The sequence below is a fragment of the Giraffa tippelskirchi genome, chromosome 3, assembly GCF_054371585.1.
Source record: "Giraffa tippelskirchi isolate mGirTip1 chromosome 3, T2T-mGirTip1v1.2.pri, whole genome shotgun sequence".
Taxonomy (NCBI): Eukaryota; Metazoa; Chordata; class Mammalia; order Artiodactyla; family Giraffidae; genus Giraffa; species Giraffa tippelskirchi.
In genome coordinates, this window is record NC_137277.1 from 178,978,674 (window position 1) to 179,006,248 (window position 27,575).

At 39.9% G+C, this 27,575-nt stretch overlaps 2 protein-coding genes across 7 annotated transcripts in view; one reads left to right on the top strand and one right to left on the bottom strand.

Moving 5' to 3' along the window:
* Positions 1-18,425, bottom strand: part of ZCCHC17 (zinc finger CCHC-type containing 17) — a 47,695-nt gene extending 29,270 nt beyond the window's left edge. For 2 of the 6 annotated variants that reach the window (XM_081586071.1, XM_081586068.1), the window contains exons 1-3: positions 18,372-18,425; positions 10,843-10,963; positions 4,034-4,091 (exon numbers count right to left, since the gene is read on the bottom strand). In XM_081586071.1, the coding sequence (XP_081442197.1) occupies positions 4,034-4,091; positions 10,843-10,908 (124 nt within the window). In that variant the 5' untranslated portion in view covers positions 10,909-10,963; positions 18,372-18,425. Of the gene's footprint in view, positions 1-4,033; positions 4,092-5,580; positions 5,590-8,630; positions 8,739-10,842; positions 10,964-18,365 lie in introns of those variants that run through there. The other 4 variants (XM_081586073.1, XM_081586072.1, XM_081586069.1 and 1 more) reach the window with 3 other exon arrangements.
* A 237-nt stretch (positions 18,426-18,662) lies between these two features.
* The window catches only part of SNRNP40 (small nuclear ribonucleoprotein U5 subunit 40), a 39,005-nt gene continuing 30,092 nt past the window's right edge, over positions 18,663-27,575 (top strand). The window contains exons 1-4 of the mRNA XM_081586061.1: positions 18,663-18,836; positions 21,493-21,622; positions 22,986-23,079; positions 24,821-24,986. Of these exons, the coding sequence (XP_081442187.1) occupies positions 18,693-18,836; positions 21,493-21,622; positions 22,986-23,079; positions 24,821-24,986 (534 nt within the window). The 5' untranslated portion in view covers positions 18,663-18,692. The remainder of the gene's footprint in view (positions 18,837-21,492; positions 21,623-22,985; positions 23,080-24,820; positions 24,987-27,575) is intronic.

Genomic DNA, 27,575 nt, shown 5'->3' on the forward strand with positions numbered 1-27,575 from the left:
CTGTTGTAGTCAAGAAGCTAGTAAGTGGTACAGCTAGGACTAGGATTTATTTTTTCATTTAATAAAATTCGCTGAACATCCATTGTATCTCAGGCACTGTAGCAGGCTCTGACTGATCCCAGTAGCCTAACTGTTACACAGTTCAGTGGATTAACCGAAACTTGACTCATTTTTCTATACTACATTGTAATTTGTTTACACCTCTAGACTGTGAACAATCTGAGAGCAGCAGGGACTATGTTTTCTTATCTCTGTTCCACATAACACAGAGACCGAAACATAGAACTCAGTAATCATTAGTTAAACCTGAATTCACTGCTAAAAATATTTGAGCTTCTACCACAAGCAAGGCACTTTAAAAGTCCAACAATGAATAATCTCTATTCTCAAAATTTTGTAGTTTAGTGCTGGTGGGAAGAGGATAGTAGAGAAAAAAAGGACTTCATAAATATATAGGGCTACATTGTCCACTACAATAGTCACTAGCTACAGATGTTTTAAGTTTTAATTTAATCAAAACAAACAAAATTTAAAAGTCAGTGGGCTACTGTATTAAACAACAGATGTGGTATAATATAAAAATATATTTGGTCTTTGTCCCTGCTCCCTACACAGAACTCTTAAAACTCTTGGAATTTCCCTAGTGATAGTGGTGTCTTTGTAATTCATAATAAGCCTCTTTTGATCACACTAGAGCTTATGCTAAAGAGGGGACTTTGTTGTGGGGACCCTTGATAATTCCTGGATGGAGCTGTCACCGGAAAGATCAAGTGATGAAAGGATCGGAACTTTCAGCTCCACTGACCTCCAGGAAAGAGGGAGAGGGGCTGGAGATTGAGCTCTATAAAAACCCTTAAACAATGACAGCCAGAGAGTTTACGGGTTGGTGAACACATCAGCTTGTTAGAGGGCGGTATGCCAGAGGACGTGGAAGCTCTGTGTTCTCCCCACTCCTGTATCTTGCCCTATGCATCTTTTCCATTTGGCTGTTCCTGCTTGCATCCTTTATAATAAACTGGCAAACAAAAGGAAAGTGTTTTCCTGAGATCTGTGAGCCATTCTAGCAAATTACCAAACTCATAGAGGGGAGGTTGAGGGAACTCCTGATTCACAGCAAAGTATTGACTGGAGACATATTTAATATGTCTTTTGTTACCCAAACATTACTGACCAGAAATGTTTCAATTCTCCAACCAGTTGGTGCCTGGAGAACTGGAGAACTGGCTGGTGTTAGACAACACATCAGATAAAGAACATTTCCATCATTGTGGAAAGTTCTATCAGACAATACTATAAGAGGGGAAAGAAAATCTAGTTTAGATCTGAATACTAGGAAGCGGTCGTTAACTCAGTAGTGATTTAAAAATTCTAAAAATAGAAATCTGAGAAAAATAACTCAAATTAGAGTCTACCTTCCTGACAGATGTTAAAATCTAGAGACCATTTATTTCGTAACTCAGTCCTTTTGGGACTAGACTTAATAAGTCCGTTTAAGGGCAGAGAAGCTAAAGTACACTGTGGAAAAGTCAACTGCTCAACTTACCCAATGAACCTACAGAAGTACCCAGGATTAGAACTCATAGAGTTTCCATCCAATGATTTGGCTCCCTGAGCTCTCCCTCCAAGACTTATATCTCAGCACAGTTGTCAGACTGAGAGATTCACTTGTAATCTGGTAGCCACGATCAGAGGCATCATCTGACAGGCTATGGATATAAGTGATTTGAAGACTAACTGCTGGAAGGTGGCAGGCCTTTAAACCTCACACAGTCATCCAAGTGTCACATAAATGCTCAAGTAAGGATGGGACTTTCAGGTACTGGTGGCTATGGCAAGTACACTGACAAGAAAATCTGTCTTCAGATCTAAAGAGGTGCATACCATATAGGGATGAGGATGAGTTTCATGTCATTAAATCTCAGCCAACATGAAAGCAGAAATTTTATTACAGATTGCCGATTGCTAGCTTGGAAACTATGAGTAAGCTATTTCTAATGAGCTAAGATGCAATTTGCAGCAGAGTAGTCTCCAAAGCTAAAGGCAAGGTCAGCTGTTACTTTTGTAAAACAAAAAATTTTTGTTTTAAAAAATTACAAATAGCGAAAGTTCCTTTTAAAAAAATAATTTTATAGTATAGTTGATTCACAAAATTGTGCTTAATTTCTGCTGTACACAGACTGTGAAAGCTCCTTTTACATCTCTCTTTTAGCGAACCAAGCTCCCCAGAGATGACCACAGCTAATTTGTTGACTATTCTTTCAGACTTTCTTCTAAATATATACAATGACATTTAAAATACATAACATGTTGTTGTTAAGTAACTAAGTTGTGTCCAACTCTTTTGCAACCCCATGGACCTTAGCCCACCAGGCTCCTCTGTCCATGGGATTTCCCAGGCAAGAATACTGGAGTGGGTTGACATTTTCTCCTCCAGGGGATCTTCCCAACCCAGGAATGGAATATGACACTTGCATTGGCAGGTGGATTCTTTACCACTGAGCCACCTCAGAAGCCATAGGCATATGGGAACATGCCTTAAAAGGGGGAGAGGGAGATAAACAATTTGGAGCAACTGATAATAGGTTATCGTCACATAAGCATGCTCATGCTCAGTTGTGTCCAACTCTTTGCAACCTCATGAACTGTAGCCCACCAGGCTCCTCTGTCCATGGGATTTCCCAGGCAAGACTACTGGAGTGGGTTGACATCTTCTCCAGGGGATCTTCCCAACCCAGGGATTGAACCTGGGTCTCCTGCATTATAGGCAGATTCGTTACCACTGTACCACCTGGGAAGCCTGATAATAGATACAGAGTTTCTTTTGTATGACAAAAATGGTATCAATTTAGATTGTGGTGATAGTTGCAAAATTCTGTCACTATACTAAAAACTACTGAACTGTGCACTCTGAATGAAATGTACATCTGTGAATTATATCCTAATAAAGCTGTTACAAATATTATATAAATGGAACCATAACACAGGTAATCTTCCGGGATTAGTGTTTTTCATTCAGTATAATTCTCTGGAAATGGATCTAGATCATTGCATATTTTGATACTTCATTCTCATTCCTTTGTATTGCAGAGCAGTATTCCATTATATGGATATATCACAGTTATATTTTTAATCAATATCGAGAATGAGCATCTTCTAAGATATTTATTGCTCAACTGCTATTTTTTCTCCTATGAATTATCCTTTCATATCCTTGGCCCCATTCCTACTTTCCTCTTTTCTATTAGTCCTGTGTCATATGGACTGCAAATTCTTTCTTCTCATTTAACTTTGCTTATGATGATGTTTGCAATTATGTTTTTTACTTTTTATAGTCAAATATACTTCTATACTGACTTTTATGTAGTCAAATACTCTTCTATATTTTTTCCTAATAATATATTTATGTACATCTTTTACATTAAGATCTTTAATACAACTGCATCAGGAGGCCTGGGTTCTAGTCCTGACCATGCTATAACCTAGCTCAAACATTCTGAGCAGGTCATCAGTCTATGGAATCTACTTAACACAATTATTTGGAGACACAAATAAGACTATAGATACAGAAAGGATTCTCTAAAAATGTTCAATAGATACCTATCAATTATGAAGAAAATTTAAAGCATTTTATGCATATAAATTTGTACTGGTTACAATACTATTTCCCTCCCCTATGCCACATACTGGAAAACTCACAATGTTGGTCTCAGAGAATAAGTAGTTTGCTCTCCCCCAAATCCTAAGTACAAAGAGGTCAAGTGACTCAACCAGGATCACAGGAGAAATTTAGGGAAGAGTTACTTCTAGAAGTGAACACAAGTGGTTATGCCCCCAGCCCTCCCCAGAAGTCAGAAAAACACCATTCTTCAGAGTTAAGGCTTCCTAAAAATGAACTTTAATCAATCGTCTGTTATTTGTATCTTTACACTAGAAACAAAAACAAACTACTATCTGAAAAAAGTAGAGCTATAATGAGAGATGAAAGTAGACAGAGCCAAACAAGAGTGCTGAATTTCAAGTTATTAGTTCCCACCTTGCTTCCGACAGCCTGGGATTTTGACAAAGGCTCCATAGTCTGTGACCATAGCAACCTATAAAAACAAAAAGAAAGAATCTTTGTTACACAAATGAGCTCTCTCCTGTAGAATTTAACCTCATCTCTTTGAATTTCCACTTGGTACTGACTGCCTGTGTCTGCTGCAAAACTGCCTAAAAGTGATATTCTGTCAAACATTCTTTCTGTTCTTTTTGAGATTTAAACTGACAGGTATGTGTGATGGCTTCTCTGTCCTTTAGTATCTCCTTGAGTTTGCTCAAATTCATGTCCATTGAGTTTGTGGTACCATCCAACCATCCCATCCTCTAACATCCCCTTTTCCTCCTGCCCTCAATCTTCCCCAGCATCAGGGTCTTTTCCAATGAGTCAGTTCATTGCATCAGGTGGCCAGAGTATTGAAGCTTCAGCTTCAACATCGTCCTTCCAGTGAATATTCATGGTTGATTTCCTTTAGGATTGACTGGTTTGATCTCCTTGCTCTCCAAGGGACTCTCAGGAGTCTTCTCCAGCACCACAATTTGAAAGCATCAATTCTTTGGCACTCAGCCTTCTTTATGGTCCAAGTCTCACATCCATATAAAGTTATAGTTTATATTATCTGGAATGGAGGTCCCCAATCCAAATAGAGAAGTTTAATAATTTGGGATGGATAGTGTAAGACATCTCTTTTCCCTAAACTTTGAACTAGTTAGACCATACAGCTTGCTCTATTTCACTCCAAACCAGAGTCTTGGGTTTTATCAAGACAATTAAGGAAAAAGTCATTACACAGACAACATCTGACAGAACTTGAAAAGCTATAATCAGAGAAAGAGTTGTCTTTTGCAGAGCTGACCTAAAATGGAGAAGAGGCTTGACATTAGTCACTCAGTCATTCCACTCTTTGCGACTCCATGGTCTATAGCTCACCAAAATTGATGCTTTCAAACTGTGGTGCCGGAGAAGACTCTTGAGAGTCACTTGGACAGCAGGGAGATCAAACCAGTCAATCCTAAAGGAAATCAACCCTGATTATTCATTGGAAGGACTAATGCTGAAGCTGAAACTTCAATACTGTGGCCACCTGATGCAAACAGCCAACTCATTAGAAAAGACCTGGATGCTAGGAAACACTCAGCAAGAGAAGAAGGCAGCGATAGAGGATGAGATGGTTAGATGGCATCACTGACCCAATGGACATGAGTTTGAGCAAACTCAGGGAGATAGTGAAGGACAGCGAAGCCTGGTGTGAGCTGCAGTTCATGGGGTAGCAAAGAGTCAGACACAACTTAGCAACTGAATAACAACAACAAAAAAGGCTTGATGGATCTATGTAATATGCGGGCCATAGGTAACAGAAACATAAGGCCCAAAAGCCTTGCCAAATAAATCATCATCTCAGACTCTACCTCTCCTGCTTTCCTCCCCTCTATCCTCTACCCCTCTGCTTCCAATTGTGGATTGGGATTAAAGTTGCCACTATATACTGTATTTATCACTAAATTCATTATTATTTATAAAATATTCAATACAATGTTACACACATAAACCTTGTTCTTTCCATTGACTTTAAACTTAGTTGCTTCATCTTGGGCAATCACTTGTTTACGCTTAAACATAACTAAAACAAAGGGAAGGAAGGAGGGAAAGGGGAAGATAATTTTTGCTGCACCTCTATTCACTAACATATACTAAATACTACATGCAAAACACTATTCAAAGTGCTTACATAATCCTCATGACACCATGTAGCGTTGGACTATTATTACTCTCATTTGATGGATGACAAAACCGATGCATGGAGAGACCAAGTCACTTATACAATGTTCAAAGCTAATAAGTAGCAGAGCTGTAATTTGAACCCAGGGAGTCCTTAATGACACTACAGCTGCTCATGGGTTCCCTTTAACTATAAAACTGTTAACAGCCAAAAGCAACGTGACAGTTGTTATCTTATCTGCTCCTGGCAACAATCTTAGGAGTATCTATAGTGGGCCACCATGTTCCAGATGAGGCAAAACAGTTTAGATATAGGAAGAGCCCAGGCTTTGAAATGAAAGATGTGGCTTCTAATCCCAGCTCTGCCACTTCTTACCTGTGGAATCTTGAACACAACTTGCCTTCCTATTTGTACTCACTTTGCTGCTGCAAATAACAAATCAGGTACTGGTACCTGGCATCCAAAGTACATTCAATGAATTGTAGCTTTCTATTAACTCAGAGTCCAAGACACTAAAGGGCAAAAATGTGAGTGACTACTGGAACAGCAAAACAATTAACTTAGATACAGTAGGCACAGAACCTATATCCTTTGACTCATAATCCAGTGCCTCATAGTTCACCAAATATTATCACTACTCACTTCAATGTTAGGATAGAAATAGATAAAAACTTCCACTCTCCTCATTCTTAAATGGGCACTTAAACTAACTCTCCAAGATATAGCATTAAGAATGGGTTAAGAACCAAAATTTCTAAACTACTCTTTTACAATGATGAATATACTATGTTGGGGTAGAGACCAGGTATTCCCAAAGAAACAGGACAATGAGGCAGATACTGCACTTAAAATCAAGACAAAGTGGACTTTAGAGATTAGCTGATCCAATCTTGTCATTTTTCAAATGAAGAAAGTGAAGACCAGAGACATGAAGTACTTATCCAAGTTCACAAAGCAAGTTGTTCTCTGTAAAACAGGGCTGCATGGGTAAAGAAGATAATATTTTTAACTACAATAAAAGAAAATCCCTTCTTCTGGACCAACTAAAGGCACTTTGGCTTTTGCTCCAGGGTTCTAGATAGAGGGCTGAAATGCTTCATATTGTGTAACATCATTATTTAAGGGCATAATTATCTAAACAACTTAAAAGCAGCATCTGGAAATTGAAATCCAAATCACCTTACTTATGTAAAAACAATATCACCTTTCAGTCCTGAAACTTCACTGTCACATTATGATCTTTTGTGGAAATATCATAACAGACCATAATTTGGCCTACCCCAAAAGAGAAGGTTAATGCACTCCAGAATGGATGCACTCAACTGTTTAGTTAGGAAAACACATTCCTGCCCATTTCTAACACCAGGTGTTTCCATCACTGTGTCTCTTAGGGTGCAGTCAGACTTGAAATTAACAGAATGGCACCTGCCTTAGATGATTACACAGTCTGCCTGGTGTCCCAAGAACAATTAATCAAACAGCTCAGGGGAGAAAATTCAGTAATTATCTCAACTGAACTCAGGGCTTGGGTAAAATGAATTTACCATCTTCAGATTAGACGTTGCACCAGCCTTAAAAGTAGTTATCCCCATAATGTAAACGAGGAATCTGAGGCTCAGAGACGTAAGTTATCTGTCTAAAGTCACAAAGTTAGAAAGTATAAGGACCAGGTACAAAAGTTTTCTGACTTCTAGTCCAATGTTATTTCCAATTTACCAACACCAATCTCACTTCAGCATTTCTTTGGCTATGGCTGGGTTAAGCCAAATCCCAATCTCATTGCTATGCTTGTACCCCTTACCATGCTTAATGGACTCTGGCACCAAGATGCCTCTCAGAGGACAAGAGAAGGATGAATATTAGCTTGTCAGCAATCCTGTCACTGGGCCCCCCAACTTTGCTGAGCCTGCTAAGAGAAGAACTGCTAGAATATGGGCCATACCACCAGTTTCTTCAAAGGGAATTGATCCTAAAAGGCTTAGATTCAAATTTAATTCAAACATTTATTTACCAAGCACCTGTATGCAAGATACAACATCAGGCACTATGAAATAAAAACAACATAAAAAAAAGAGATGCTCAGTCTATTTTTAAATAAATTTGAATTAGTTACCAAGATACATGAGATAAACACAGCCTCTGCTCTCCAGTAACACACATTCTTGTGGAGGAGACAGACATATACACAGTAACCATAGTACAAGATAGACTATAAATGTCATGATAGAGGTACAAACAAATGATGGTAGAACAACTAAGTTTACCATCTACTTTCCTCCGAGAGTCAAGAGTTCTCTTACCGATCTTTTGGTTCCACCACACATTTATGAACAATTGAACAACCCCAGCTGCAGACTTAGAGAACTTGATTTACAACTTGCCATTTATTAACCATCAGGGCAATTATTTAACTTCTAAGAAGTTTCATTATCCGTAAAATGGGATTAACAATTTCTTCCAAGAAAGTCAATGACACACAACGTGTGAAAGTGCTGACATACATCGGGCTTACAAAATTTTTTTGAATTTTAATGTAAATACTTCTTTATAAATATTAGGCACTCACTGAATGTTTGCTGGATGAATATTCTGGTTTCTTCTTTTTAATTTATCATGAAATTGCTCTTTCTCTAATTCCAGTCACTTCTAGGCATTTTTCAAAATGTGTTCCTGAAATACTAGAACTATGGTTCCAGTATTACAACTATAAAGTTCTTTCTGAACATTACTCTAGCCATCCATCCTTGACCAATGAAATATAAAACCTACACTAATTCAAGCCCCGTCTCATATAAAAAGATAAAGGTTAGGAGCCACTTTACTAGAAATCTGAGTCAGTTTGTGGAAAGAGCTCTTCTTTCTTTTGTGCAATACCTGACAAGTGAGGCCTTCATGATCAGAAAAATCAGTTTTATCTCCTCAGCTACCATTTCTTCTTTTTGAGCTCTAGTATCTCACTGACTTCTGGGGATACCATAGGCCCTAAAGAAAGAGGACAGAGGTTCTGAAGAGCAGTTGTTTGCTATTTGTCAGAATGTTATCATCCTTTCTATCTTGACTTGTACATTACAAGTTAGAATTCACTTAGTAGAAGTCTAGAACCACATTTATCTATAGTCAACCAATAATCACAAAGTCTGTCTTCAAAGGCCTCACATTATTAGGTGGTAAAACTTTTGTCAACCATAAAGAAAGTATGAATGCCATAAGAATGATATAGTTAAAAAAGGTACTCGTAAGATGTTGAAAACAATCTCTTTTGCTTTAAAAAAAAGGGAGATAACGTTAATGAATAGCTGTATCTCAGGCATTGTGTCTTCATAGATGATAGTTTATTTAACCATCATCACAATCCTATGAAAGTTGTTTTTATCTCCATCTAATAAATGAGAAAACTGAGGCTCAAAGAAATTAAGTGACAACCTCAAAGATTACCTAGTAAGTAAAAGAGCTAGGACTGGAATCCAGGTTTTGTATGGTTCCAAAGCCTCTCCTCTCTAAACAAATACAATGCCTTCTCCCTCAAAGGTTGATCATTCATTCAGTCATCAAGATGTATTGAGCACCTACCATTTTCTACTCACCTACCTGAGACTGAGATAATACAACAGTGAACAAAACAAGCAGGGCCCTGACATCATGGAGCTTAGCATCCTCTAAGGAAGACAGACTTTACACAAGTGCCAAATAAATACAAGGCGAGCCATTTATTTATGGTGGGAAAAAGATCTCTGAGGAGAACATGTGGGCTGAGACCTAAAAAATGAGGAGTTGGTGAGAAAGCAGGATGGTTAGAGACAACTGCATCTACAAAAGTCCTGAGAAGGAAGCAGGCTTAAGAAAGTTTGAAGCTATAAGCAGACCAGAGTGACTAGACAAAGACTTGTTGTTTTAGTCACTAATTCATGTCTTGACTCTTTTGCAACCCATGGACTGTAGGCAGCAAGGCTCCTCTGTCCATGGGATTTCCCAGGCAAGAATACTGGAGTGGGTTGCCATTTCCTTCTCCAGGGGATCTTTCCAACTCAGGGATTGAATCTGAGTTTCAAATCCCATGGACAGAGGAGCCTAGGGGACTACAATCCATGGGGTCACAAAAAAGTTAGATACAACTTAGCGATTAAACAACAACAACAACAAGACAATGAATAGAGTGGAACAAAACAACGTCGCCAGAGTAAGCAGAAGCCAATTCAGGTAAGGGTCATAAAAACAAATTTGGATATATTCAACTGTAATGAGAAACCGAGAAGAGCTTCAAGAAAGCAGCTTGGTCCAATCGGTTTTCAAAATGACATTCTGGGCAATTTCCTGGTGGTCCAGTGGTTAGGACTCTAGGCTTTCACTCCCAAGGGCTCAGGTTCAATCCTTTGATGGGGAATTATGATCCTGTAAGCTGTGCATTGTGGCCAAATAAATAAATATAATGTTATTCTGGTTACAATGTGGAAAAACAGATTGGAAGGGAGTACAAAAGAAGTAGAGAACCGAGGAAGGGCTAGCAAGAGATGGAAAACTTAAACTAATGGGGTGCCATAGGGTGTCCGTTGGGATGTAGAAAGATAGGACTTGCTAACAGACTGGAGAGAGAGGGGAAAAAAAGATCAAATCAAGTGAAGAAATCAAGGATGATGTCTGGATTTCTAGCATGGGTACCTGAATGAATAATGGGTGCATTTGCTGAGATGGGAAAAATTGAAAGAACAGATTTCTTGAGAAAATGAAAAATTCAGTTTAAAACATAAATTAGAGGGAGTTCCCCGGTAGTCTAGTGGTTAGCACTCCAGGCTTTCACTGTAGTGGCCCAGGTTCAATCCCTAGTTGATGAACCGAGATTCCACAAGCCATGAAGCATGACAAAGAAAAAAAAAATCCCATAAATCAGAGATGCTATGAGGTATCCAAATGAAGATGTCAAGTCTGTAGTTAGAAGTCTGGAGCTTAGAGGAGGTACATGTGGGAGTCAGATGTTCTACTAGCACTTCCCATTTAAACTCAAGTAGTCAGGAGCTCCAAACCCCGCTGCTTTTCACCCTTAATGTATGCTTAACGTAAATGGTAGGTTTTCAAAGACAAAAGAATATACCTCTCCTTGGAAAATAGTGTAGAGAGCAGGCAAGTTCTCCATGGTCTCGGGTCTTCCTGAATTCATCCTTAATGTTCTATGGTTCCTCCATTTCTCTTCTGCTAAAGCTAATTGAAGTGTTCTGTCACAAAGAAATAAAACAAGCAACAATTAGAGACAAATCTGTATAAACAAAAAGTGCTGCTGATCTACATGTTGTCCCTACAGAATAATATCATTAGAGCTAACACCATGTACTTTTATTCAAACCTCTTTTGTCCACTGTAATTATGGGGAGTTTTGGAAACCTTGATCTTACTCCTTTTCAATTTGATACTTACCCAAGGCCATTAGCTAATTGTTTTTTGTTTTTTAATTGTTATTACTGCTACTCTTTTGCCAAGCAAAGGCTTTTGGTTGGGGAGAGGGGCAGTGAACAGATCTGTAAAAAAAGGAATAATAGTAATAAGAGCTGACATTTATCAGGCACTTAACTATGTCCAGGCTCTGTGCTAAATACTGAACATCCAATATTTCATTTAATCCTCAAAATTCTCAAGATGTAGGTTCTATTAATTATGATATATATGGATGAGATAACCAAGGCTTCCGGAGGTCAACTTATCAGGTCTATGTCAAAAAGCCAGAAAATGGTGGAGTTAAATTCTGGCTGACATCAGAGTCTATGCTTTTAACAATGATGCTGTACTGTGCTCAGTCATTCAGTTGTGTCCGACTCTTTGTGACCCCATGGGCTGTAGCCCACCAGGCTCCTTTGCCCATGGAATTTTCCAGGCAAGAATACTGGAGCAGGTTGCCATTTCCTACTCCAAGCGATCTTCTCGACCCAGGGATCAAACCTGTGTCTCTTGCATTGACAGGTAGATTCTTTACCACTGTACCACCTGGGAAGCCCTTTTAAGAAGAAACTAGGCATTGAAATGACTTCAAAAAGAGAGCATAGCTTACTTTTTTCCCTAATGAAATTAAAAACACTCATGCTCATTTTAAAAGTTCATATAACACATTAATAATGAAGAAAAGAAAATCATCTTTAATTCAGTCTGATTTATATCCTTTCAGACTTTTTATATGTACAAGTGGGTTTTTAATGGAATCATGAAACCATTAATTAATCTTAATAGCTATTTTCTTCTATATTTTAATAATTTAATAATATACAAATACACACATCTTTTTTTTTTTAATGCCTATATAATAATCCCATTGCTGGATGCACAAAACTTATTTAACTATTTATGAATCATGTTAAAATGCAGACTGCAATTCAGTAGGTCTAGGGTGGTGCCCAAGAAAGGGCATTTCTAACAAGCTCCCAGGTGATACTGATGCGAGTATCAAGTCTCAGGACTCTGAAGCTGGAAAAGACCTTAGAGGTACTCTTGCTCAGCTTTCTGGTTTTAAATAGAGAGGAAACTAGCAACCCAGTGGCTTTTAACCATGGCTCTTTACTCTGCAGGATAAATCATTGCTGTGCTAAGTTGCTTCAGTGCTAAGTCCGATTCTTTGAGACCCCATGGACTATAGCCCACCAGGCTCCTCTGTCCATGGGATTCTCCAGGCAAGAATATTGGAAAGGACTGCCATGTCCTCCTCCTGGAGATATTCCCAACCCAGGGATCAAACGTGAGTCTCTTATGTCTCCTGCATTGGCAAAGAGGTTTTTTTACCACCACTCGCACCACCTAGGAAGCCCACAATGCAGTATGATCAGTGCTTTAAAAAAAAAAATGTGATTAGGTTTAAAGTATTAAGAAAACAAGAAAGAGAAGAGAGGCCTGGGGGAAACAAGGAAGTTTAAAAGGTGACAAGTAGAACTTTAAGGATAAATGGAAGTCCTCTAGTAGAGAATACTGTTTGTTGGCCCCAATAAGTGTGTTTGATTCTTTTCAACCCACTAGACATTAAGACCTGAAACTATTTTCCTTGAGTTTTCATAAGCAAATACTGTCTTCTCCTGAACCCCGAGCACAGCCCCATACTTTCAGATGATTACTTCAGGTCCTACTTTTGGAAAATCTTCCTGATTTACAATGACCATCCAGTAACTGAACAGTCTCACTTAAAACAAAAATGAAAGAAAATTCTGTCAGCCTTCCAAATCCTAGTTCTAAAACTTCTAACACCCAGGAACATCCCTGACCTTGAGTTCCATAAGACAACTCATATCCTTATAATAAACTTGCCCTTTTTTGGTTAGGTCAGCCAGAGATGAGTTTTATTACTGATTTGTCAGTTCCTGAGAAATGGCTGATAAACAGCTTAAATCTAAGCATCATAGCCTGATTGGATCCTGCCTCTTTCAATTTCCAAGCTATGCAGTCTCATCTCTAGTCCTTCCCTTCCCTCTGCCCAGCTTCCTCACCTCACATCCTAGAACAAAAGTTATTAACCTGAGGCCAATGACTCTATCAAGAAACCTCAATTATCCCTTCAACGCTTGGAGCAGTACCAAGGTACAGACTCCATACAGGCATCAGCAGCTAGGACATCTAAATTAAATTCAAACAACCTACTCTATCAACTGTTCTTCTCTAAACAAAAGTCACAGAAAGAGCTATACAATCTTAAGTTATTTCTTACAGATTTTTGCTGTGATAAGAGTATGAACAGCTAAGTTTAAAGCTCTCCTATTTGCTCCTTTTTTAGAACAGTAGCTTGAGAAATCCCATGAAATTCTTCAAGCAGGAAACTGGGATGCATTTTTGAGAGAAATCTTATTATACAACAGTAACAGGCTTACAATTTCAGGACTATAAAGGGTTGCCATTTTTTTAAATGGTATTTAGATTTTTTTCAAATTATATTCTGCAGAAACCTAGGGTTTTATAATGGTTATTCAAAAGGAATCCAAATTGGAAAAGAAGTAGAACTGTCACTGTTTGCAGATGACATGATACTATACATAGAAAATCCTGAAAATGCTACCAAAAAACTACTAGAGCACATCAATGAATCTGGTAAAGTTGAAGGATAGAAAACTAATACAAATACAAAGTAACATACAGAAATCTGTTGTATTTCTATACACTAACAATGAACTATCAGAAAGAGAAATTAAGCAAACAATTCCCTTTACAATCTCATCAAAAATAATAAAATATCTATGGAAAAATCTACCTAAGGAGGCATGGTAGTTATCTAGAAGCTTCTCAATAACTCAAGTTCTTTAAAAAGTCTGTTCTGAGATATTTAGGGACCTCAAAAAAGTAGGGCCTAGGCCAACCAACCAAAAGAGAGTCTCCATACTAAAGATGAGGGAGCACAAGCAAAAAAAATCAGTTAGGAGAGGTCCCACCCCAGCAGTTGGGAAGCAAGGAACCTCACCCCAGTAATTAGGTAGACGATGATCAATTCGTTGATCACTTTTTTTTTTAAATATTTATTTATTTAATTTATGGTTTGCTGGGTCTTCCTTGCTGGGCCCGGGCTTTAGTTGTGGCACAGGCTTCTCGCTGTGGTGGCTTTTCTGTTGTGGAACACCAGCTCTAGGGTGCTAGGCTTAGTTGCCCCACAGCATTTGGGAATTTAAGTTCCCAGACCAGGGATAGAACCCATATCCCCTGCATCAACCGACAAATTCTTAATCAGTGGACCACCAGGGAAGTCCTAAACACTTGATTATTGCTGATTCCTATTGCCCTCTCAGCTTTGGGATGTGTTATGGTGGGGGGAGGGGTGGGGGTTTATAGGATGGGGCCTACTTTAAAAAGTATATTCTGCTTTGATCTGGTTTACCTATCAAGCTTTTATGTAACACTTCATTTGGAAAAAAAAAAAAACAGTTCTGTTGCTTTTAAAAAGTTTATAAAACATTGAGATAGATAGTCTAGTTCAATAGGACCAAATCTGTGGACTTAAAAGAGCTAGTAAATTGACAAGGATTGAGGTAGACCATTTGGAGTGGCCTTGCAATAATTCTAAAACAGAAAATCTCCCTTAATTGTTTCATTGACTGCTTTAAACAACTATAATAAATAGGGAAGCAATAGGGACCCAATTATTCACCACCTCCTTTCCAAAACAAAGGGCAGCAAGGAAAATATAGTGTGGGAATGGAAATGGGAATGGGAGGTGTGGCAGGGGAATGGTAGCCCAGAGTGAAGTCAGAGCCTATGCTGGGTGAAGAGGAAATTTGCAAAGAAGAGCAACCCAGTGTGGGGAAAATCAGGATGATGAGGATGTCTGCACATTGGGGTAATCCAATGGGGAATCAATGCCCAAGGATGGAAGAGCAAGGCATGAGGATTAGAGGTAGTTATGTAAGGTTAATTTTCTGATTTTAGACATTATATTATAGTTATACAAAAGAACGTCCTTGTTTGTAGGAAAACTAATTCATGGGTGATGGGGCACATGTCAGCAACTTAACTTGTAAGTGATTCATAAAAAGTGTTTTTTGTACTGTACCTCCATAATTTTGTAACTTTTCAGGCTTTTTTTCATGTGTCTGCAATTGGGGAAAAAAATAACCACATCCTCTTCTCCTATCTCTCAAGCAATAAGAAGTTCATAGAATATTAAATTGGAAAGATACTATATAACCATTTTGGAACTTCATTTCATGTGTCGCCTTACTGATCTGGCTCAAAATTACAAAACCATGAATGATGGAGATGTGATACAAATCCTATTTACTAATTTTTTTCTTTTTTTTTCTAGATTGTGAAATTCTTCCAAGCATGCCCTTGTCTTGCACATCATCATATCCTTCAAATCGTCAGTGTTTATCACAGTACGGAGCACAAAGAAATGCATAACTGTCAACTGAATTACTGAAGTACTTAATTTTACTTGTTTTAAATTGTTAGTTAATTTATCAGTTCAGCACCTTCACTGATGTTTATATTACAGGCTCTGTGTTAGGCACTTCATAAACCTCCTTTTAATCCTTATAACAACTCTACAAAGTTAGGTATCTCTGTTTTAAAGGAATGAAGTAACTTGTCCAAAATTCATAGCTAGTGTTGGTCACTCAGTCATATCTGACTCTTTGTGACCCCCATAGATTGTAGTCTGCCAGGCTGCTCTGTCCATGGGATTCTCCAGGCAAGAATACTGGAGAGGGTTGCCATCTCCTTCTTCAGGGAATCTTCCCCACCCAGGGATCTAACCCAGGTCTCCTGCACTGCAGGTGAATTCTTTACCACCTGAGCCACCAGGGAAGCCCCCAAAATTCATAGCTTGAAAGACACAAACCTTAGGCCGTGCCAAGAGACACACATACTTGCCACTAAACCATCCTTTTCATCACCATCTCTGTCCTTAGAAACTTCCTAGTCATGTAAGGATAATGGTGACCAATTACAATGCAGTATGATCAGTGCTTCAAAAAGTGATTAGGTTCAAATTATTAAGAAAACAAGAAAGAGAAGGGCCTGGGGGAAACAAGGAAGTTGAAAAGGTAACAACTGAGTAGACCTTTAGTGATAAATGAAGTCCTCTAGTAGAGAACACTCTTTGTTGACCTCATAAGCATGCACGCCTGCATGCTCAGTTGTGTTCAACTCTCTGCAACCCCAAGGACTGCAGCCCACCAGGTTTCTCTTTCCATGGGATTATCCCAGTCAGAATACTGAAAGTGAAAGTCACTCAGTCGTGTCCGACTCTTTGCAATTCCATGGATTATACAGTCCAAAGTGGGTTGCCATTTCCTCCTTCAAGGGGATCTTCCCAACCCAGGGATCGAACCTGCATCTCCTACATTGGCAGGTAGAATCTTTACCGCTAAGCCACTTAGGAAGCCAACCTCCTAAGAAACCAGGATCTAATGACCTCTATTTTCTTCCAATCTATCAGTCTTCTTTTTCTTCAGTTTCCTCCTTGTCCAGCTTAGATTCTATAGTCCATCATTCAAGCAACAGCCTAACTTCCCTTTAACTGTCCTATAACTCACCTAACCAGCAGCACCTCTACCCTGATGGAGTGCACCAGATATCAGAACCCATCCTCACTAGGTTAAGCAGAAAGGGATTTACTGCCAGGTATTATGTGGCTTACAAAATTACTGGAAGGGCTATGAGAAGTATTGGCAGAACTTCCCAGGAACAACTCCTAACCCACAAAACAACAGTTTTCACCATGATAAGAAAGTTATGGCTCTCACTACAGAAACTCACAAAACCAAAAAGCCTCTGCTTTATTTGCCAGCAAAACGGGGCAGATTTCACCCTCCTCCTCTCACTTCTAAATTCAATTCTCATCTTAGGTGCAAAGGAGTCCAGGAAATCTCTGGCTCTCAGTTCCACCAATATCTCAGTCTTCACTGCCAGCAACTCTCAACCAAGGGGTCTATCTCCATCTATCTCCCCTCCAGTATATTCATACTACTAAGCCTGAGGCATCAAGCTGCCTTCCCCATGCCACCCCACCACTCCCTCCACCCAGCAAAAAAAAAAAACAACCCTGTGATTGCCCATTAATCTTCAAGTAAAAGCTACAAAGTCTGGCTGGCCTCTACCCACCTCCAGCTTCATCTTGTACCGCACTCCCCTTCATTCTCTGTCCTGGCCACAATGGCCTCTTTGTGCCTTATAGTCATTTTCCTCGCATTTGCCACAGGACTTCTGCACATGCTGTTCTAGATCCAACATTCTGCCTTCCTTGATTCACTCAATTAATTATAATTCTTCCCTGAGGCTATCAGTTCAGGCATATTTTCCTCAGAGAAGCCTTCCTGTTTATTCAGGCATTTGTAACACCATGTACCTCTCCTAGGTAGCACACACTTCCTACTTCGCATTTCCTAGTGAGATCACTGGTGAGCATCTATTTCCCCCCAACCCCAGACTTAAAGCTCTGAAGTCAGGGACCGTGTTTGGTTCACAATGTCTCCCCGGTGCCCTGCATTATAAATATTAGTTGGACGACTGAGAAGAAGGCCTAGTTCACAGGTCTGAGTTCGAATTTTTCAACAAATCTGTACTCTGGAGGCCAAGAGTCGGACATTTCCTTCATCTCTATCTTTCTCAGGGGCACTGATGAGGCGCTAGTAAAGGCTGCGGAATCATGGCAGTGGTAAGTCCGCCTCTTCAGTCAGAGAGGACCCCGGTGGAGGCTAGGAGATGGGCCTTTTCTCCCTAGTAGAGCCTGGCCCAGGGCTCTGCACGGAAGGCACTGTTGAAGAAGTCAGCCATGGAGGGCCCCAGGCTGGTGCAGAGGCTTCCAAAACTCTGCTCCAGGCTAGAAAAGGAACCCAGGCTATGTGCTAAGTCGCTTCAGTCGTGTCCGACTCTGCGACGCCGTGGATTGTAGCCAGCCAGACTCCTCTGTCCGTGGGATTCTCCAGGCAAAAACACTGGAGTGGGTTGCCATGCACTCCCCCAGAGGATCTTCCCCACCCAGGGATCGAACCCGCGTCTCTTAGGCTTGGAACCCAGGCTACTACACACCAGAGCTAGGAACTCGGGGCCTCCCTCTGCCCCTTGCAATCAAACCTGCAGCTGAGAAGAGCCAGCCTCAGATCACACAACGGAGGCGCCGCCTCCAGGACCTACAGCCACCCGCCTCCCGACCTTCCTTACACTTACTCGTTGTCAGCTTCTCGTCTTCCCCTCGCAGCATTGCGCGAAACACCAAAACCCAGTCAGTGAGCTTCCACCCACAAGACACAGCGCGCTTAGGCGGGACTCCAGCTCCATCCACCAATCCTGAATTCGTACTCTAGTGATGTCAGAACGAACTGACCAATAACAGGAAACTTCTCAGGGGGCGGTGCTGAGAGGTATATTGGAAGTCGATTGGGTTCTATCGGCCGGAAGTTCTACGGGAAAGACTAAGTCCGAGCCAATCGTGAGGTGCCTGAGGGTGTCGGCGCGGTCAGTGGCGGCCTAGGGAGAGCGGCTGCCGCCATGATAGAACAGCAGAAGCGTAAGGGCCCAGATTTGCCACTGGTGCCAGTCAAGCGGCAGCGACATGAATTACTGTTGGGAGCGGCAGGATCGGGCCCTGGAGCCGGGCAGCAGCAGGCAGCGCCGGGAGCTTTGCTGCAAGCGGTGAGTATAAGGAGCAGGCGGCCTTCGGCCCTCAGCTCGTCTTCCTCTCTCCTCAGAGCTCGCACCTGGTGATCCTGCGCGGCCCTTAACCCGCACTCCCGGGCGGAGCGGGATTCTCTCTCCTTGGAGTTAAAGCAGAAAAACACAGTAAAAGCGACGTACACCCTGCGATTGTCCCTGCGTTTCTCCATTTGACGCTTCTTTTCAGCGTCTTGACCGCCCCGTGAGGAGGTGTTAGAATTAAGAGTTAGGGATCTTGAGCTCAAAACCGGGACCAGGGTTTTGACTTCTTAAATGTTCCAGGGATCCAGCGTAGAATAAACGATAAACGTTCAGAAAACTTGGAAGATTGGATGGATGGATGGGTGAATGAATGAATGAATGAATGAATGAACGAACGAGGGAAGGGAGGAAATGAATGCCGCTGGCTCGTTTTGGGGACTTGCGACAGTTGCTTTTCCCTGTGTTTCTCTGCACTGGTATTAGTAATAACCAAAGGATAGTTACCATCCATTGAGCCCTTGTGCTATGTAAATGAAAACTCCATTAATCTCGGTAACTTCCTAAGCGTTAGGAAATATTATTATCCTATTTTGTAGACGGGTAAACAAAGTTATATAGTAAGTGATAGGGCTTCCCTCATAGAGAGATAAAGAATCTCCCTGCAATGTGGGAGACCTGGGTTTGATACCTGGGTCAGGAAGATCCCTGGAGAAGGAAATGGCAAACTACTCCAGTATTCTTGCCTGGAGAATCCCATGGACAGAGGAGGCTGGTAGGCTATAGTTCATGGGGTCACAAGAGTCAGACATGACTTAGTGACCAAACCGCCAGGAACAGCTTTTAAACTCAGAATCCATGCTCTTAACTACATTTCTTGTAAAATTGAGGTGGTGATCACACCTCTCCCTCTATCCTGTTAGGCTCAGCTGAGGAAATATGTCTTCCTTCCCCCCACAACTCCTCAACCAGCTGGTCAGCAAATCTTGGCACCAACCTCAATATATCCAGCCATGCTACCACTTCTGCCACCTCTCGGCTTCCGTGGTGGCTCAGACAGTAAAGAATCTGTCTGCAATGGGGGAGACCCAGGTTCAGTCCCTGGGTGGGAAGATACCTGGAGAAGGAAATGGCAAACCACTCCTTTTTTCTTGCCTGGGAAATCTCATGGACAGTGGAGCCTGGTGGGCTACAGTTCATGGGGTCACAAAGAGTTGGGCATGACTGAGTGACTAACACTTTCTACCACCTCCATCACTAGCTCCTGGTTTAAGCCATTATTATCTCTTCTGGCATTATTGCTGTAGTATCCTATTGGTATTCCTGTTTCTGTTTATGGATGCTCAATCTATTCTCAATCCAGTAGCCAGAGGAATCCTTCTAAACATAAGATCATATTACCCCCTGCTGAAAACTTTCCATGGTTTTTCACGTCAGTCAGAGTAAAACTGAAATCATGGCAATCTTTTGCCCACTTTCACTTGACCTCTCTGATCTACCAATTTTCCATTGCTCACCTTTCTCCAGTCACACTGGCTTCCATGCTTCTGCTACAAAGTCTTTGCATTTGCTGTGCTCTCTACTGAAATACTCTTCTTCCAAATGTTCACATGGTTTACACACTCAGCTCTTCCCAATCTCTGCTCAGATAACACTTTTACACTTTCCTGACCAGCCCATTTTAAATTCCCATACCCTGTGCTCACCCACATTGCTGCTTTGTTTTTCTCCATGATACATGCCGCCGTCTATATGTTTTACTTGTTTCTGCTCACCCTCCCTCCTTTCTGTCCTTCCCACTAAAACACAAGGTTCATTTTTTTATTTTGTTCAATATTGTTTCCTAAGTGCCTGAGACAGTACCTGACACAGTATTTCTTGAGTAAATGAGTAAGCTGGAAACTGCTAAGGACATTTGCGGATTATTAATAGTGTACTTCTGTCTGACAAGAATATCAGCCCAGGTTTCTTTGAATTGCCCACGACTGCGACTGGTCTTAATGTCCAAGACCATAATCAAAACTACTTTCTTCAATAACCTATACCCTGCAGGGTTGTTGAAAACCTTAGTTCAATCATTCATGCATTAAACGAACTAGAGACTGGGAAAACAGTGTAATGTTACACTGGTAAGGTTCTTGGACTACAGAGCTTTTCTCATGGCAGAGCAGGGGAGACAAATTGTAAACAAATACATAAGGAACGTAATTTCAGATAGTGATAAGTTCTTTAAGGGAAAACAGTAGTGTTGATCAATGCAAAGGAGAGGTAGGGTGCTGCTTGGGCTTGAGTGTTCCTGGAAAGACTTTCTGGAGAGAAAGCATTGGAAAGGAACCACACAGAGAAAGATCTCGGGGAAGGGGCCTCCTGTGGGGGGCCTGAGGTAGAAATAAGTTCAACATGTTTGAGCAGCTAAAAGTTGGCTATGGGACGAGAGCAAGTGAAGGAGGAGAGTTAGTATAACAGACACTGGAAACTTCAGCAGCAGAATATCAAATTGGAGGCATAAGTTACATGAGAAGAGTTGCTATCCTCTAAATCAGGAGAAATACACTCCATCATTGTTTCCATTGTCTTTTCTTTGTACTCCCCATCCCCCAACTTTTCAGTCTCCTTTGTATGTAATGACTACCCTGTATTTCTCTCATTTGTTCAGGGTCCTCCAAGATGTTCCTCCCTTCAAGCCCCAATCATGCTTCTCTCAGGACATGAAGGGGAAGTGTATTGCTGCAAGTTTCACCCCAATGGATCCACCTTAGCATCTGCAGGATTTGACCGACTGATATGTAAGGCATAATTTTTGAATCTGGAGTAATTTCTCTCTGCAAAATACTAATAATTTTTTAAAACTTTCAGTCCAGAAAAGATATCAGTCTAAATTGGTCACATAACAAACTGTGTGGCTTATATGCTAAAATAGAGTCATGAAAATACTGAATGATTTTGGGTGTAGAACTTAGGGTCCATGTGGTAAATACAGTAGGAGCTATATCACCTGCTGGAAAGTGAGTTGCTCTAGTTTGGGAATTTCCTCTTCATGGAGGCAAATCTCGAGCCGATTTAGCAAGCCTTAACTTTAAGATCTATACTTTAAGGCTAATGAGAGTAAGGAGGAGAGAGAGAACTTTTTCCCCAAAGATATGAAGCTCTCTTGATCCATAGCTTCAGAATCTTAGCATTCAGGAAGGAATGAGGAAATCCTAACATGGCAACTCGCTTGGATAATGTACTTGTCTCTTATTTGGATCTGCTACCAGACTCTCAGCTTCTAGTCAGGAACACCCATTTAGGGAAAATAAGTAGAAATCATATTGAAGAAATCATGAGAAAAAGCAAAAGAGAAGATAACAGAAGCATCTGACGCTTTTTCCTCCGGCATCATTTGCCACGTTGTGAGATGAAATGGGTCCTTTGACTCCTTTCTTTTAACTGTGCCTTAGGGTGAATGATACATGTTTTTGATTTCAGTTTCTAGTTCTGTCTTCCTTAAACTTACTGGTGGGCAAGTCTCTGGAAGGCTTAGGGATCCTAGCTGAGCATACTTTAACTACTGATATACTTAATTTCGTCAAACAAACTAGAAGCAGTTTTATCAACAGGAAAATAACTCTTAAGTAGCTTATTATGTATATAGTGTTCCTTAATTATACTCATCAAACTTCACTCTATGTTGGACCAAGCTCCCTAAGAATTGGAACTGTCTCTATTCATTTACCTTATTTTACCCAGCACTTGGAATAGGTATTTAGTACATGTGCACTAAGTAAATGTAGTATAAAGTCATTGCCACGTGACCTTCAAGTCAGTTGCAGCTTCCAGAGTTTCCCGTAAGTACCATCATTTTGCAGTCTGCTTCTACTCATAGATAACTAGCTGTGAGTGCCAACTTTTTTAAAGTATGGGAGAAAAATTAAGATTTAAAAAATTATATCTATTACCTAAAATGTTTTTATTTTATGAAATGTGAAAATGCTGCATTATTTTTGTTCTAATGTAAAGAAGATTGATATCACTGATAGAATTAATATTGTTTCAAAGGCATATAATTTCAGAACTGTTTTTCTAGTGAGTTCTTAAGTACTGTTTCCATGTCCAGTAATAGTTTTATTTTGCCTAGTAATGTTCACAGAACTCCTGTCTCCCTCACAGTGTTGTGGAATGTCTATGGTGACTGCGATAACTATGCTACATTGAAGGGACACAGTGGAGCAGTGATGGAACTTCATTATAACACAGACGGCAGGTGAGTATTTTGCATAGTGGATGACAACTGCTTCTTATATTAATTCTTCTTGGCATCCTTTCATATTTCATCCCTGAGTTTTCTCTTAGGAGATTGTGCTATCAAAAATTACTGCATTTTGGACAACCACTTTATCATCCTATCACTGTCACCCCAAGTAAGGTGTTTATTGTTCCATATGAAAGTCACTCATATTATCTGACTCTCTGCAACCACATGGACTATACAGTCCATGGAATTCTCCAAGCTAGAATACTGGAGTGGGTAGCTGTTCCTTCTCTAGGGGATCTTCCCAACCCAGGGATTGAACCCAGGTCTCCTGCATTGCAGATGGACTCTTTACTGTCTGAGCCACCAGGGAAGCCCATTGTTCCATGTATGCATTTATAATACCAATCTAACATTTCAACAGCCAGAAAATTTTTTCTTTTTTAAGACATAAAATGTAATTTTCTTCTGTAGAAATTAATTATTTTTTTATTATAAAAGTAATGAAACAATCTGTTTCAAGAAAACTAAAAAAAGTGGGGGGGGCAGGAAAGTGACAAAATACCCCACATTTTTACCGTTCCAAAGATAATCACTGTTAATATCACAGTATATTTTTCTCAAGATTTTTTCCTATTCAAAGCAGTTTGATTTTTGTGTATGTATTAGAACTACTTGTGTAAGTTCCCTGGCAGTCCATTGTTTAGGACTCAGTGCTTTCACTGCCATGGCCCAGGTTCCATCCTGTTGGGGAACTAAGGTCCCGTAAGCCACACAGTCAAAAAAAGAGCTCCTTATACAATACAATCTTGTCTGCTGTTTTTTACCCTTAACATTATTCAACTGTTATCTGTTTATTATGACATTTATTATAAATATTTTAACAATTTAATAACTTTATAATAACTAGATAATATGAAAATGTAATACTACAAAGTTAATTTATCCCATTTGGTATTTTAGTAAACATTTATTGTCTTACAGCTTTTACCTCTAAAAATTTTAGGGTTCCTTGAATAACTAGGTACATAGCCTTGTGTGTAGTTTTCATGTTTGAGTAAAGAAAGCATTATAAAATCAATCATAACTTAGAAGTCATTCTCACAGGCAAAATAAAGCTTTGATTTTTAGAGAAAGAGTTAGATTTACTGAGCCAGGAATTGCTACTTTCTGTCTTACTTCTGCAGCAGGGAGTGATTATACATTTTCAAGTGGAAGGATGTGTGAAATGTAGTATATCACAAAGGAGGGAAAGATTGAGAAGATTGCCATATTAGATGTATAATATGTCATGGGGACTGACAAAGGGAAAAATTTTTTTACATTTATTGAAAGTGAAAGTGAAGTAACTCAGTCATGTCTGACCCTTTGTGACCCCATGGGCTGTAGCCTATCAGGCTCCTCCGTCCATGGGTTTTTGCAGGTAAGAATACTGGAGTGGGTTGCCATTTCCTTCTCCGGGAGATCCTCTCGACGCAGGGATTGAACCCGGGTCTCCTGCATTGTAGGCAGACGCTTTACCATCTGAACCACCAGGGAAGATCTTACATTTATTAGGGTAGACCTTTTAACTGGGTCTAGACTACTATTAGGATTTTGGTACATTGGGTGGGACATCCCCACAGCAGGTGCCAAACTGTCAGAGCATAACATGTTAGTGATCTTGAAGACTTGGGTGCATTTTGGCAAGTAAGGAAGATAGATTGCTATTCCTTGTCTTCACTTTTTTTTTTTCCTTCCTCTTGCCTTCTAGTATGCTCTTCTCAGCATCCACAGATAAAACTGTGGCAGTGTGGGATAGTGAAACAGGCGAGAGGGTTAAAAGACTAAAGGGGCATACGTCCTTTGTGAATTCCTGTTATCCAGCCAGGAGGGGCCCCCAGCTTGTCTGCACTGGCAGTGACGACGGTACAGTTAAGGTGGGTGTTGTCTGTCTCTGTGTTGAGGGTTTCTGAGGTGACAAAATGAACCTTATCTTGTCTTCCCACCTATGCTGTACCCTTCTCTCCACAACTTTGTTTCATCAAACATTTCCCAAAACAGACACTCTTTAAAATATGTTTCAGATAATAAGCAGTTGAGTTTTTTTTCCTTTTTTATGAATCCTACAGACTATTACAACCATGTAGAACGATTGTCACTTGGAATAAAGTAGACCACCATCCAAGAATAATAGGATTCTTGACTTAGCTGCTTACTTAATTATGTGACTCTTAGGTTCACTTTTCTGATCCTCAGTTTCTCAGTCTTTAGTGACAATAATATACATGTCTTACAAGGATGTGAAATTTAAGTCAGTGTATAAAAAGGTCAGTACATGGTTTTAGTTACAAAGGATGGGATGTTAAAGGTCGTTTAACCCAGTGAGTTCCAGCCTTTGTGCATATCAGAATAACCTGAAGAACCTGTTTAAAATACCCAGATTCTGGTTCACTAGGTCTAGAATGGGATTTTTTTTTTTAATAAAGACTTCTTATTTTTTTGGCCACACTGTGTAGCATGTGGGTGTGGTATCTTACTTCCCCGACCAGGAATTGAATCCTAGCCTCTTACATTGGAAGCATGGAGTCTTAACCACTGGCCCACCAGGGAAGTCCCAAGGCTTTAATTTTTAGAGTAGTTTTGGGTTTACCGCATAATTTAAGGGAAGGTACAGAGATTTCACATTTAACCACTGCCCCCACCACGCATTGCTTCCCCCACCAGAATGGTATGTGTTTTATAGTTGATGAACCTACGTTGACACCTCATTGTCACCCAAAGTCCATAGTTTACATGAGGGTTCACTTTTAGTGTTGTACATTCTATGGGTTTGGACAGATGTGTAATGACATGTGTCTGGCACTATTGGATCATACAGAGTATTTTCAGTGCCCTAAAAATGCTTTACATTCTGCCTAGTCATTTCTCTCAACCCCAGGCAACTGCTGATCTTTTTACTATCTCCATAGTTTTGCCTTTTTCAGAATGTCATATACTTAGAATCATAAAGTGTATAGTCTTTTCATTTTGATTTCTTTCATCTAGTAATACCATTTAAGATTGCTCCGTGTTTTTTCTTTTCTCTTTTTTAATTTCTCTGGCTGCATCGAGTCATAGTTGTGGCATGCAGGATCTTTGCTATGTCATGTGGGATCTTTCCTTGCAGCAACTTAATACTTCATTTCTTTTTAACACTGAATAATTTTCCTTTGTTGGATATGCCACAGTTTATCCATTCACCTACTGAAAGTCATCTTGTTTGCTTCCAAGTTCTGGCAGTTATGAATAAAGCTGCTCTATACAGCTGTGTAGGTTTTTGTGTGGACCTAAGCTTTAAACTCACTTTTATGGCTAGATAGCATCACTGATTCAATGGACATGAACTTGAGCAAACTCCCAGAGATAGTGGAGGACAGAGAATCCTGGTGTGCTGCAGTCCATGGCATTGCAGAGTCAGATACAACTTAGCAACTGGACAACAATAAGCTTCTAACTCCTTTGGGTAAATACTGAGGAGCACAATTGCTGGATTCTGTAGTAAGGGGTTTGTAAGAAACTGCCAATCTGTCTTCTGAAGTGACTACACCATTTTGTCTTCCTACCAGCCTTGAATGAGCATTCCTTTCTTCCCCATGCTTATCAGCATCTGGTATTTTCAGTGTTTTAGATTTTGACCTTTCTAATAGGTGCGTGGTTGTATAGTACTGTCATTTTACTGTACATTTCTGCAATGATATATCATATAAAATACCTTTTTTCCCAGTCCTATTGAGAAATAATTGACATATATAACTGTATAAATTTAAGGCATGCAGCAGGATGGTTTGACTTAACATTTATTGTGAAATGGTTACTACAGGTTTGACCAGCATCCGTTTTCTTACGTAGATACAACAAAAGGAAAAAATGTTTTTCTTTGATGAGAAGTCTTAAGGTACACTGTCTTAACCTACTTCTCTATATATATCATATAGTCATCATGTTGTACTTTATATCCCAGTACTTACTTTATCTTATAAGTAGAAGATTGTACCTTTTGACCACCTTCTCCAGTTCCCCTTTTCTTTACCCTCTTCTGGTAACCATAGTGTTGAGTATCTTTGCATATGCTAATTTTCCATTTGTATACTTCTTTGCTGAGGTATCTGTTAAGTTCTTTAGCTCAGTTTTGGACCTGGTTGTTTGTTGTTGAATTTAAGAATTCTTTGTACTTTATTTTAGATAACAGTCCTTTAACAGATGTGTTTTTTGCAAGTATTTCTCATAGTTTGTGGCTTGTCTTCTAATTCTCTTAACATCGTCTTTCACAGACATGTTTAATGTTAGTGAAGTTCAGCTTATCAATGATTTCTTTCATGGATTGTGCTTTTTTTTTAACATGTGAATGTACAGTTCTAGCACCACTTGTTGAAGTCACTTATCTTTGTTCTCTGCCACCTTTTTTTTTTTTTTTTTTTTAATTATTTGGCTGAACTGGGTTTTAGTTGTGGCATGCAAACTCTTAGTTGCAGCATATAGGATCTAGT